The sequence below is a fragment of the Halichoeres trimaculatus genome, unplaced genomic scaffold (assembly GCF_033239565.1).
Source record: "Halichoeres trimaculatus isolate MK-OKI-2021-1 unplaced genomic scaffold, fHalTri1.1 fHalTri1_scaffold_15, whole genome shotgun sequence".
Taxonomy (NCBI): Eukaryota; Metazoa; Chordata; class Actinopteri; order Labriformes; family Labridae; genus Halichoeres; species Halichoeres trimaculatus.
Window position 1 is genome coordinate 17,002,817 of NW_027437193.1, and position 13,183 is coordinate 17,015,999.

The 13,183-nt window shown below is 41.6% G+C and overlaps 1 protein-coding gene across 1 annotated transcript; it reads left to right on the forward strand.

Moving 5' to 3' along the window:
- Positions 1 to 228: 228 nt before the first annotated feature.
- On the forward strand, positions 229 to 8,916 carry plk3 (polo-like kinase 3 (Drosophila)). The gene is made up of 15 exons (XM_074688854.1): positions 229 to 602; positions 1,587 to 1,694; positions 1,802 to 1,918; positions 2,211 to 2,340; positions 2,460 to 2,547; positions 3,078 to 3,173; positions 3,325 to 3,523; positions 3,788 to 3,914; positions 4,193 to 4,308; positions 5,459 to 5,579; positions 5,673 to 5,756; positions 6,220 to 6,382; positions 6,575 to 6,704; positions 6,812 to 6,922; positions 7,038 to 8,916. The coding sequence occupies exons 1-15, from the start codon at positions 387 to 389 to the stop codon at positions 7,233 to 7,235; spliced, it is 2,004 nt and encodes a 667-aa protein (XP_074544955.1). The 5' UTR covers positions 229 to 386; the 3' UTR covers positions 7,236 to 8,916.
- Positions 8,917 to 13,183: the final 4,267 nt, after the last annotated feature.

Below are 13,183 nucleotides of genomic sequence, written 5' to 3' on the forward strand. Positions count from 1 at the left end.
TGGATTAGAAATGACAAAGAGAAACCCCCTGCCAGGCCTTCAGCAGCTCCAAGACATGAGTTACATCAACGTGAGCAAGACTTTACCCCCTTTTCATGAGCTGTTTCATTCACGTTTTCACACACTCCAGCTGCATTTTTCGATTGAAAGTCAGTCTGAACAAATCGTCTGGACTTTCTCCGCCACTGCGCCTCCTCTTTACGCCCCCTGCTCCGTGACGTCGCTGCTGGTTTATAAAGGCGCAGCGAGCTGAGCGCAGACACGCCAGATGGATACAGTTGGACTAGCCGGATACACCCGTACGCATCAGACCAACTGCTGAGAAAACAAGCGACAGGGATATTTATTTGTATACTCAAAGATCGATTATTACACCGCTGTGTCCGATGGAGACCGGTTGTTTCACCGCAGCGCAGCGTGTTACGTGCCACAACATGAACGGGGATTTATTCAAGCCTGTTCCGGAGCGTGGACCCCAACAGTCCTCAGCCCCGGCGAAAACCAACAGGAATAAAACCGATCAAACCAAACCAGAGCTGGCCCAGGTGGTGACAGACTCAAAGACAGGAAGATCCTACAGCAAAGGGAAGCTGCTTGGGAAGGTAAGATTGAATTTTACTTGTTACGTCTGTTTCGACAGCCCAGCAGTAGATGTGTTGTAATCGTCACATTTGAGGAGAATGATGTAAAGTATCGAGTCTGAGTTTGGGTTAAGCTGTCGATGATTAGAATTCATCACCAGCCATGTTTCAGGTGTGTTACTAATGCGGGAATAGGGAACGACCTCGTGGTGATGTGACCAATCTCACCCCTGCCGTTTCCGTCAGCGTTGAATGAATCAGGCGTAAGGTGTGACCAGCCCCTTGGGCGCACACATGACGGCCAAAAACCTCACATGAACCAAAAAAATGATCATCAGCGAGAATCATCTATCTATCATTCTAAAGGCTCGGTCCTGACAGCTTCCCCGATACCCCACGACCTCTCTCCTCCAGTTTATCTGCTGTGATCTTTTTTGACACAGTATGTGCCATGTATGAATGGAGCGGCTGTATCAACATGTTGCTCGTCATCGATACGCTGCGTCGGGCAGCCAGCCAACTCTCCTTTTCCTCTCCTTTCTTGCTGCCTGCCGCAGAGCTGGAAATGTCTCCGTCAATTTCACGGTTAATGAATGCAGCAACTCGGTCTGCCTCATCCCTCACGTCCTCAAGCTCTCATAATCCTAACTGTATTCAGAAATGTACAGGAAGGAGCCGCTGCAAACACAATATGAGGGGTTTATCGTCGGTTTGGGAAGCACATGAGAGCATCTGAGGCTGCACAAGAGGCTGTGCAGCTGATTATAAAATAATGCAGCTAGTTAACCCTTCAGATGGCAAACTGGATTGATTCTTTTTTTCCTCTAATTCATATGCCCTCCAAACCAGTATGTCAGGATTAGCTAAATGACTGTCCAAACAATTCATCTGCACACTTATTGATCCTGTTTCAAAGAGCTGCCATTGAGGCAGATAATTTATGGCCATTGCAGGTTTTCAACCTGCTGCTTTTGTTAACTGATCATCCTGTTTGTCTCCCCCAAGGGCGGCTTTGCTCGATGCTACGAGATGACAGACCTCTCTAACAACAAAATGTATGCTGTGAAGGTGATTCCACAGAGCAGGGTGTCCAAACCGCACCAGAGGGACAAGGTACATGATTGTGCTTGTTTACATTCTGCAGCAAGAACCATGCAGTATGCTGAATCAAATATCTGGATTTTGTCATATGGAATTGACAGATTATTCTCTTTTAACAGATTACAAATGAGATTGAGCTGCACAAAACCCTGTCACACAAGCATGTGGTGAAATTCTCGCATCATTTTGAAGACCAAGAAAACATCTATATTTTCCTCGAGCTCTGCAGTCGGAAGGTGAGACTTGAGAAATTTCTAGAACAGGCTGCTCAGCTTGCTTGTGCTCTGCTTGCACGCGCACAGCTTATTCCACAGTGGCACAATAGAAACTCGACAGACACTAATGCCTGCAGGTTTTTGAATCTAGTCTGGAGTGTGAACCCAATGATTTAATCATAATTATTACGTCAACTGCAGCATCTAATATCTTTGCTAGTGTGGCAGTGTGTGTGATGTGTGTGCAGCAGTGTTGCACAATCAAAGTGACTGATGTGGGGTTGACGGTTCATTCGCTGCTCTGTCTCTGCAGTCTTTGGCACACATTTGGAAGGCAAGGCACACGCTCACAGAGCCAGAAGTGCGTTATTACCTCCGGCAAATCATATCCGGCCTCAAGTACCTCCACAGCAGAGGAATCCTGCACAGAGACCTCAAACTAGGTATGTGAGCTGAAACCCGGCACACACACACAGAAGCATCCCAGGAATCTGCTGTGACTCTGAGCAGGCACATGTTTCGTGTGGAATGCTGACTGGACAAATGTTTTTGTCTCTTTCAGGCAACTTCTTTGTCAACGAGAACATGGAGCTGCGGCTGGGAGACTTTGGCCTTGCTGCCAAACTAGAGACAGTTGAGAAGAGAAAAAAGTTAGTGTTTTTCTACCATTTAACCCCCTGAAGGTACCTTTTTAATAAGCAATCGGCCATAAACCTAGACAGTGCAGAGGTAGACTGTTAGTGTTGGTGAATGTAATTTCACGTTATCTCCCTAATTTGATTTTCGAACAACCTTGCACTGCCTCTGAGGGAGTGAATACTTCACACAAACACAACCTTCAAATACCTCAGAGTTCGCCCATAACAGTTTTCTAGGTCTTCACAGTACTCCTGAATCTAATACCATTACGTTGGTTGCTAAACACACACTTCCTCCCACTACTTTCCCCCAGTAAGTCCCTAACTAAACCAGTTTCCAAGTGTCGGTTAAATGTAATGCGCACAGAACAGTTTCACTACCTGTTTGACGCTTTCCTGGTGAATACCACAAGAGTGAGTGTAACAGGAAAAAATAATGCTTTGACAATTACTTCCTTGTGTGCATGATGCAACGACAAGCTAGCAAACGATTAGAATAGGAAAGGTATTCAAGTAATCCTGTTCTTTTTTTTTTCCCCCAGAACAATCTGTGGCACACCCAACTACTTGGCTCCTGAGGTGCTCAACAGGCAGGGCCACGGCACAGAGTCTGATGTTTGGTCGCTTGGATGTGTAATGTGAGTAGCTTTTGTCCAGTATTGTGTGCAGTGTGTAATGTAGTGGAGCAGGTTTTGGTTTGATCTTGCTCTTGTCTTGTTAAGAAAATGACCATTTTACCTTTTTAAAAAAATTAACAATGTAACAATTCCCTTGATGTATCCCCTTCAGGTATACCCTCATGTGTGGAAACCCTCCATTTGAGACTCTGGACCTAAAGGAGACCTACAAGTGTATAAAGGAAGTTCGGTACAACTTGCCATCCTCGCTGTCCCCCGCTGCGCAGAAACTCATCTCAGGCATCCTGCAGAAAAACCCCAGCGACAGACTTTCACTAGATCAAATCCTCAACCACGAATTCTTCACCAAAGTATGCAAAAATTATGCTAATTTGCTTGTTAAAATGTGCTGACAGCATTTATGCTTTTGAATCATCAGTTATAGAAGATGTACAGTTTTGAGAAGGGAAATTGTGCCTGAAACTAGAGCAGAAAAAAGGCTTGCCAGCACTTGATTTGCTTTTTTTTTTTTTTTTTTTTTTTGCCCGTAATGAGCTGTGTGCCATCTCCATCCCTCTTGCATCTTCCTCACCCTCTCGTCTGCTTGCTCTCTGCCTTTGTCTCCTCTCCTCTAGGGTTTCACTCCTGATAAGCTTCCTCCCAGCAGCTGTGTGATGGTGCCAGAGCTCCATCCCCCCAGCCCTGCCAAGAAATTCTTCACTAAAATGGCCAAGAGCCTCTTCGGGAAGAAGAAAGCAAAAGGTGAGTGGCAGCAGTTCAGCTGACAGGCGACTGGCACTGTGGAAGATGAGGTCATCCTTTAAATAAATCAGCTGTTACTTACATATTTGTCCTTCCCTGAGAGTAATGACGTAGCACCTCTTATCCTGTTAATCGGTTTAGTCTCACGAGGAATGGTATTTAATTATGATCTCACAGAAGAGCAGCCTAAGTTTTCTTTTAAGCATTTTAAAATGGTGTAAAAACTGCTGTGCTTAAACATATGCCTTAACAGCAATACATGAATCTTGTTTTAACAGTGGAGAAAATTCCATGTGAGGAGAAAGATGACAAAGATATTTCCAAGCTGGTGTCGGGCATCGTGAAGTGTTCCATCAACCGGCAGATCAGCTACAAGACAGTGGGACCCAATGAGGTACATCTTTCATCTCTTCTGTGTCCTATTTCTGCAGGACAAACTAAACGATGCCATGTTTACTGCAGATAAAAATCAAGCCCCTTCCGTTACTAATAAGTGGTGTTCAAATCATCAGTCCTTGTTTGCTACTTGGTTAGATTTTGTAAAGACGGCATCCCTGTGTCTGATAATTGCTTATGTAACGCACTCTTTGAATAATGCATTATGCTTTTAATTATACAAAGGAATCATCCTTCCCGAATAGAAATGTGTTTGTGTTTGTGCTGCTTCTTTGTTTCACTGAGACTGTAGTGAGAGCTTCTGTCTCATCCCAGATGTCCTTCATCTTGTCAGCAGAGGGGAGACATTTTTTTCTTGTTTGTGGACAGTTTTCTTCTTGCGTTTTAGAAAATCCCCAAAACTTGATCGAATCTGTCCATCCTTTCACTTGAACTATGATTTTAAGCTTCCCTTAGATTATGTAATTCTGGGTGGCTGGATGTGGAATGGGGTCTGAGACAACATGACACTTAAGCAAAAAGCTTTGTTGGCCAATCCCTGATCAGCATGATCTAGCTGCTATTTATAGAGCCCAAAAGGAGCCACATTGTTTGCTCCTCAGTTTGAATACTTCACTGTCAGCTTCATTATGAGCCTGTGCTTGAGAAACCAGGCCGTTGTCAAGAAGTAAAAACCACATTTTTTGTTCCAAAGCTAATTTTGACATCTACTGTCTTTTGACAGTTTCTTTTTTGTGGCCTTGCTAGCAGGGAAACAAAACAGGTCAACAAAAAGATTACTATCAGGTTCTATAAAAAGACTGCTGTTCAAACACACGTTAGAAACCACTGTGATATTTGCTGCGTGTGAAAACAGCAAGAAAGGAAACCAGGGTTTCTAAAAGTAGTTTTGCATTTGTACAGATGCCGTACCAGTGTATGATGCCAGTTTGAGCTGTAACCAAATATAGAAAAAAAAACTTTTGCAGGCGGGGTCTTTTTTTAGATCTACAAAGGTGAGGCAGCTGTGCAAACATTTATAGAACGCAAAGTGTCACGCAGCTCTCCTTAATCCTGTGGTTACTTTTTTCTTCAGTCTGCTTTTAATGTCTCTCTGCCTGATTTTCTCAATAATTGTTCCATTTTTCTTTCTCATTGTTGTTGCTCAGGCCCCCTCTCCCAATGGTCAGCTGGTCAGCTCTGTACCTCTGGAACAGACTCCTGCTGAGGAGGAATCCAGGAAGTCCATCTCTCGTTCCTTCAAGGGCACCATGGCCAGCAGCACTGAACGTAAGGCACATCACTTTTCCCTCTCGTATACGTATTTCAGTGCGTGTCTTTTGGCATCACTGGTTAACTTTTTTTTCTTTTTTTTGTCTCCAGCGTGTGAGGACGTCCTGACCCCTGCAGCTGTTGCTGAATCAGCCATGAAAGTTCTCAACAGCTGCCTGGCCACCATGCCTGCAGGTAGGAGAGCACAAATAATGCTGAGTTACAAAGGCTGCGAGAGCATTTATGGGCCACAGCGTAGTAAAGAAATAACACAGCTTGTTTATCGCCAGACAATAAGTGGGAATACTCAGTACAATCTGTTTTATTTTCTTTGGCATTTGGCTGAAAAACAAGTTAAATGCAGCTACCCCCATGAACATGAACCAACCTTTTTCATTAAGGTTATATAACAGATTATGCAGTATCATTCAATTTTAATCAAATGGCACTTCCCTTGTCCCAGCTATTTCTTTATATTCTCCAAAATTTGCTGACTCATATAACCCAGAGCACCTTTTTTTTAAAAAAGAAACTTAGGGCTTTCTTTACATTGATGGCAACTTTTCCAGTGTGAAATGAAAGCATACCAACTTTTTTCTTTAATTACTGATGTTGAATATTTTTACATGTTATAATTCTATTCTTATCTCATTCTCAGCTACAAGAAATCCACCCTGTTTGTCCAGGCCTCAGTCCTTCCTGTGGGTCACTAAATGGGTGGACTACTCAAATAAATATGGCTTTGGCTATCAGCTGTCCAACCAAAGCATTGGTGTGCTCTTCAATGAGGGGACACATCTCAGTCTGTGTAACCAGCGCAAGTAAGTACCTGGAGTGCTAGAGTATTTACTGAAGGTGTCATGTCAATATTTGCAGTGAGTTTAACGCTCATGCTGAACTTAAGTCACCTACTTGGCTGTCTTTCAAATTTACCAGCACCCATATCAGCCATCTCTACCATCCTTTAATATAAATATAAACAAACCTACTTTTTTTTTTCTTCTCACAAACAGGTCAGTCCACTACTGTTTGACCAACAACAAACACTTCACCTTCTCTACCAACTCTCTGCCGGAGCAGCTTCGCAGCCAGAAACAAATAGTTGAGCTCATGGCAAACTACATGGAGCAAAACCTTATGGAGGTATGAGCACAGTGGTTCATCAAATTCTCTCTGGCAGTGTGCATTGAGTTTCAAATCAATGCATTTTTGTGACTCTGGATGGACTTAACATTTTCTGTCTCTATCAGGGTGGTGACCTGCAATGTGAGGAGCAAGTCACAGGTCCTCCTCCTCTGCTGCTCCAGTGGGTGAAGACAGACCACGCTCTTGTTATGCTCTTCAACAATGGCACTCTACAGGTGAGAACAAACCTGAACTATTTTCCTAAAGTAAAGGAAATGGTGTGATGACGTAAAAAGAAAATAGATGTTTGTTTTTATTATTTTACAACTCTTCTGTTTACAACTCTTCCAGGTGAACTTCTACACAGACCACACCAAGATCATCCTGTGCAAGTCATCGGACGACACGTACCTTCTCACCTACATCAGCCGGGAGCGCGTCTCGTGCACTTACCTTCTCAGCATGCTGGCTGAGATGGGCTGCACCTCAGAGCTGAGACACCGACTGCGATATGTGGTTCAGCTGCTCCAACACCATGCCGATGCCTGAAAGCACCGCTCAGTGCCTCCCAGGCTGCCTGAGTGGCAGATGCCTTCGAGGCAACCTGACTGGTTAACACCTCCTCTTAGGCAGCCTGACTGTTTGATAATATTCCTCAAGGCGGTGCCGGGAGGAGCCGACAGATGGATGGATGCTCGGAGGAGTTGAGCAAATATTCATGTCTGGACTGGTGCTCGGGCAGCTGTTTATCACATGGCTTGACCTTGATTGACATCAAGCAGTCAGGAAGTTGCCCTCATGCAGCATCTGCCTCAAGGATTAGTGCCTGTCCAGCTTATGCCTCAAAGGTGTCCACCTGGAAGGTATTGATGCCTAAAATAAGAGACTCCTACTTGGCTTGAAATGATGGATCCCTCACAGGCAGATGCCTAAATGAACACAACTCCCATTCACCTTCCCTACACTCAAAACCACTGCTCCTCAACTGGACCTTTCAAAGCCACCGCCAAACCTTGCAACTCCCACCCCTTTGATACAGCCGATAACCCTGGCATGGTCCCCAAAAAGGTATCTAAACACTAAAGTTGTCCTTTTTTGCTTGCAACAGAACAAGGACAATCTTGTAGCTGAAATGCTTTTTGGCTCATTTTCCAAAAGTGTTTTAGAAGCAAGGTCACTTACGGCGTTGACTTGCACTGGAACTGTGGTCTTACAGCAGAGAAGCTTTGGGAAGAGCTGGGGTTTGGGTGAAGAAAGAAAAGGATCTCCTGCCCTCAGTTGGTTTCTGGCCTATTTGGACTATGGTGCACCATTTTCTGTCCTTTTTTCATTTTAAAGAATAAAAAGAAACATTGAGCCAGCTATAGGATCACACCAAGATCTTGACCTCACATGCACAAATAACATTCCTGGCCTTATTTGATGTTGGTGATACGAAGGTATGCTGCTTCTGCTCCAATATCACTTTTGTGTTTTGTTGGTTATCAGAAACAAATTTTCACAGATGTGGTACACAGCATGATACGGGGGCTAGGGGAGCAACACAAATTTGCACTCTTGTTTTTTTGTAAATTCATCAGGAAAGTGAAACTTTTAGGACCACTTCTTTTATTTTATTTGTTTTTAACTCCATACCGTGAGGCATTTTCTTTGTTGGTTTTTAAACTGATTCAGTTTTAAATTCACATGTAGTTGGGCGAGTGTGTGCCACATGTGGGCTGGTAAGCAAACTGTTGGTTGGAAAAGGAGGACGGGGAGGGGGGATAAAAGTGCCTTTTTGAGGGATGTCTGAATAGTGCAATAACAACCCTTTGTGAATGTCAAGCTGGATACAAACAGAAGTGGGTTTTTTGAAGGTATTTACTTTTTTACTTTGAGCCAAGTTGGAAAGTAAGTCCGATAGCACTACACTCTCACTACCTGGTATAAGCTTTTAGAATAACTGGTATCCTAAATATATAACCCAGTAATATCTATAAAAGATAAAAGAAAACATTGTACGCTGTTGTACTGTACTGTAATCCTTATCGGTTTACATTGCTTTCTCGACCCAGAGTTGTATCCTAAAAACTGTGACCTGGAATGCAAGTATTACGTACATGTGTTTTCAAAAAACCCAACATTGTGAAAGCCATCTGCCAATTAAGAAGAGTCTTTATTTTTTGGCACATAATGTCCTGTTTATTTATTTTTTATTTATACATGTTTTTTTATTTATTGTTGTGTAAATGTTATGGTCTTGACACGAGGGAATGTTCAATTCCGATCACCTTTTCTATGTAACATGTTTGGGGGAAGTGGGACAAAAATAAAGTTTATTGAAAATTACTTTAGTTTCCACTTAATGAGTATATTGACTTTATAAAACTGACAACTGTAGTTTAAATTTGGGATCCTCTTCTACTTCACCTTATGTGAGGTTTAAGCCTCTGACGGTGACTGCGGTGCTTCAGACACACTGAAAGTCTTAAAATAAGGCTTTATGCTGATGATGTACTCTTTGTAGAAGCTGACATGATTGGCTGCTGGTCTTCATTGCTGGAGAACAACTGGAAGAAAAACTTAACTTCTGTAGATATCTTGATAATAAGCTTAAAATATTATTGCATGTTTTGTATGACTGCATGATCTTCTAACATCCTCAGAAGTGAAGAGTTTTAACTGCGCAATGATTTCCATGTTAATTGTTGGTATGCCAAAAATGTTAAGGTTTACCATACCTTGAGTCCCATTACTCCTTTTGTGAAGATAAAGTTGTTGGGACCGACCTCCTAAATTAGTACAAGTGACCCAGGCTTTACCACCTTGTTTTGGAACAGTTTTGATCCCAACAAATGGGGATACACTGTGATTTTGGAACTTAACACTAGAATTACATTAGTGATCTAGCTTCTTTTGAAGCCACAGTCAAATACCAGTCATGATATCCCAGCTACTGTGTCTCAACGACTGCCCCATGCCTTAACCTTATCTGTGCTCTTGTAAACTATTGTAAGCCACTTCAATCATGTCTCATCATGTTTTATGCGACACAGTTGAGTCCAAAACTGGATCTACTGGTTGACTTTACACAAACACGCTTGTTCTTGTTTGCTGTTCAACTCTTAACAAGTTCCTAACCAAATCATCTTCCCCTCAGCACAAAAAACTAAAACTTCTTTCACTGAACAGTTGATGGAGTCTAATGAATATGGTCTTATAACCATAGCTTAGCTTTGGTACAGACATGAGAAATATATGGCTGTAAATACATTTCCTTGGATAACAGCACAGTTACAAACTGAAGTGTCAGTACACTCCAGTGTCACTGGATCACATCATAGCTCTTTAAGTGATGCATATAAAGTGTCAGGAAACGGAACACACCACAATTTAAACCTTTTGCTCTCCTCCTCTTTTATTCTCAGATTTACACATTTGGCACCCCTTCCTCCCAAACCACCAGCAGTGAGAAGTTAAACATTAAATTCAGTATCTGTACCAGTGAATTCCCTGCAGTCACACACTGCAGTACAGTGCATTTTTATTATGAAAATTAGTAAACATTTATGCATCAAATTAGGCAGGAGTCTGCCTTACAAGGTCACAGCATCATCATGATTTTTGTCTAACACAAGCTCATAAAACGTTGCACTAAACCAAATATAACAGAAAAAAACTCTGATAGTAAAAATTAAACTATGAAGTATTTAATTCAGCTTTAATGGTGAAAATCTGATCTAATTCTTACTAAAAAGAAAGAAAAAAGAAAAAAATAAATTATACACCTTAGTAAAACAGTTGTACACTTGAATACAGATGGGAGAGCCCATCACCAGATAAGGTAAAAACAGCTCAGAGGTATGATATGAGTTAAAGACTTCAAACATTTCTTCAACTCGTCAGACCACATACCCATGGTATTTGAGCATGTACATGGAAGGGGTTCATTTTTCTGTGATGATCTCAACAATAGCTTGCATAGCTGTAATACCTCGCAATTACAAGTGCTGATAAAGACGAGGTGAACGTTGTGTGGAGGCACTTGCACAGCACCTTCTTGTTGAATCCCTGGCTCTGGGTTTGTTACCCTGCAGTTCTCATCCACTACAGGACTTTTTTTTTGTACATTTTTGTCATCTCTAATGAGCCAGACAACTGACATGTGAATCTAACATTTTGAAAATTTTGCATATCAGCTTTACTGTGATGGGGGAGGCAAAAGAAAAAGAAAAAAAAAACTGAACATGTGCGTAAAACAGAGGTTGATTGGAGTGCTTTATCATTGTTTTCATAGCCACAGGCAGATTTCTTAGGAAGCAAGAAGGCTGAAATACGAGGAAGTAAAGGCACAACACTTTGCAGAAATGAGGGTATACACACATTTGGCATTTGGACACAAGAATACCCACACATAATACACACGTGATCAGCAGACATTACTGTTTTTCAGGCAAATGTTCACTCATACAGCCTGGCTCTCTGCCACCCTCTCAGCTGTTATGATGCAGCAGTGCTTTTCTCCAGCCCTGAACACACTCAGAGAGGCAATGAGAGCCAAAGCAGCCCTGTTAGAGTGTGCCTGTGTTTATACAGAAGCAAACGTCCGACAGATAGACAGGGCTTTCTTGGCAGCAACTCTATAAAACCCCATAGAGACTGAGAGAAAGACAGAGAGCGAAAGACAGAGTGAAATGTCATCAAACTAACCTCCTGATTGCATGCTGGAAACTGGGGCAGCAGCGTGAGATCAAAAGGCTGCTTCGCTCTAAAGGCCAAAATGTGCTGATTGCACATCTTTAATTGCAGCGCGAGACATTCACTTCAGCCGGTAAGTAACCTCAGAGGTGTAAGTAATAAGCTCTGTCTGAGGTCTTTTCTATTTTGCTGCATAAGGTCTACAAATATATAACGTTAAAAAAAGGGCTTCTGAATTAAAGAACACTTGTGTCATGTTTTATGCAAATACTCCTGCTGTGACTGTTGGATCTGGAAAGAGTTGTCTTCCTTGATTTAATGATGCAATTTAGACCAACACCATGACAAACATAATAAAAAAACAAGGTCAGGAAATTTATCAACTGTATAACAAATTCACAAAACAAGGAAACCTATACACCAGGTTTTCTATAAGTAACAAAAAAAAAACATGAAAATACAGCAGAAATTGGATAAAGAAAGGGCCATATGTTTGTTCCCGTGTTAAAACTGAGATGTGAAGTAGAGAATAGAGAAGTGAGGCTAGCTGTGTTCTTAATTATTCACAGGTCTGCGTCATTATCCTCTTTTGAACTTTCAGGCCTAACCATGTGGCTCTTGGATGCCAAAGCAAAGCAAAATCTTTCTGATTTCTGATGATTAATTACCAAACACAGGTCTTAATAATAACTCAGTAATAACTAAACCTTCAAAGTTATTGAGATCTGAATTTTTTGTTGCATTAAAAGATGGAGAAAACAACAAACATTGAGGTCATCACCCTGATTGTAAACAAACAATCGAAGCAGGTTTATGCCTCAAGTCACTTTGAAGTCAAAACTGAAGGTAAATGCACTCAGATTATTTTAAATTATAACCTCACTCTTATCTTCCAGGAAAACCAAGCCGCACATTTATGGTCAGAGGAGTGTGTCAGAGTTAGCTGAGGACATGTGGTCTGTAAACTCCCGGGCATGTTTACAACAGACAGTATGAGTCACAATTTTATTGTTCATTTTTGTTTTGTATCCAATAAGTTCTGCTCACCCGAGGGGTTGTAAAACCTAGGACTGCTTGTGCTTCATCCATTTATAATATAAATTGCTCTTGGACTGGTCACCAGTCTGTCACAGTGCCTGTCTGTAGAGACAAACACCCATAAACACTCACATCTATAGACATTTTAAAGCGACAGATTAACCAAACAAGCAATTATTATTATTGTCTTTTCTCTTTTGGACTGTGGGAGGAAAGCAGAACACCACGGGAAAACCAAAGCATGCTCAGGGAGAACATGTAAACTCTACACAGAAACACCCTGCTAGGAGTTTGAAGTAAGTTAGCTATTAAAATAAAAAGAAGTGCAATAAAATCAAATTAGATCCTGTTTGCAATATCTTATATATCCTTTAACAAGATAGAGGTTGTAAGTGTGCAATGTCAGAATTTCTGCACAATTGACAGTATTAGCTTTCCTATTTTTTTCATGTTTTGTTTGATTTTTTTATGCTTTTATTTTGAAGGTGGGATTTTAATCATTCCTGCTGCAAAACAGGATATAAAAAATGACAATATGCTGGAATTGGATCATCATGCAGGTGCCAAAAGGTATGAGCCTTATGAAGAAAAGTAACATAGGGATTATTGGTGCTTTGTCTAATGTAAAAGGTGCTCTTGTGTGTTAAAATGCCATGTTGCTAATTACATGGCTAATGGTAGCGGCTAGGCTTGTGTTGTAGAGGTGTCTTTAATATATTCTGGTCATTTTTGTTTACTTATTTCACAATACCTTTTGCCTCCAAGGTCTGCAATGCTACCAG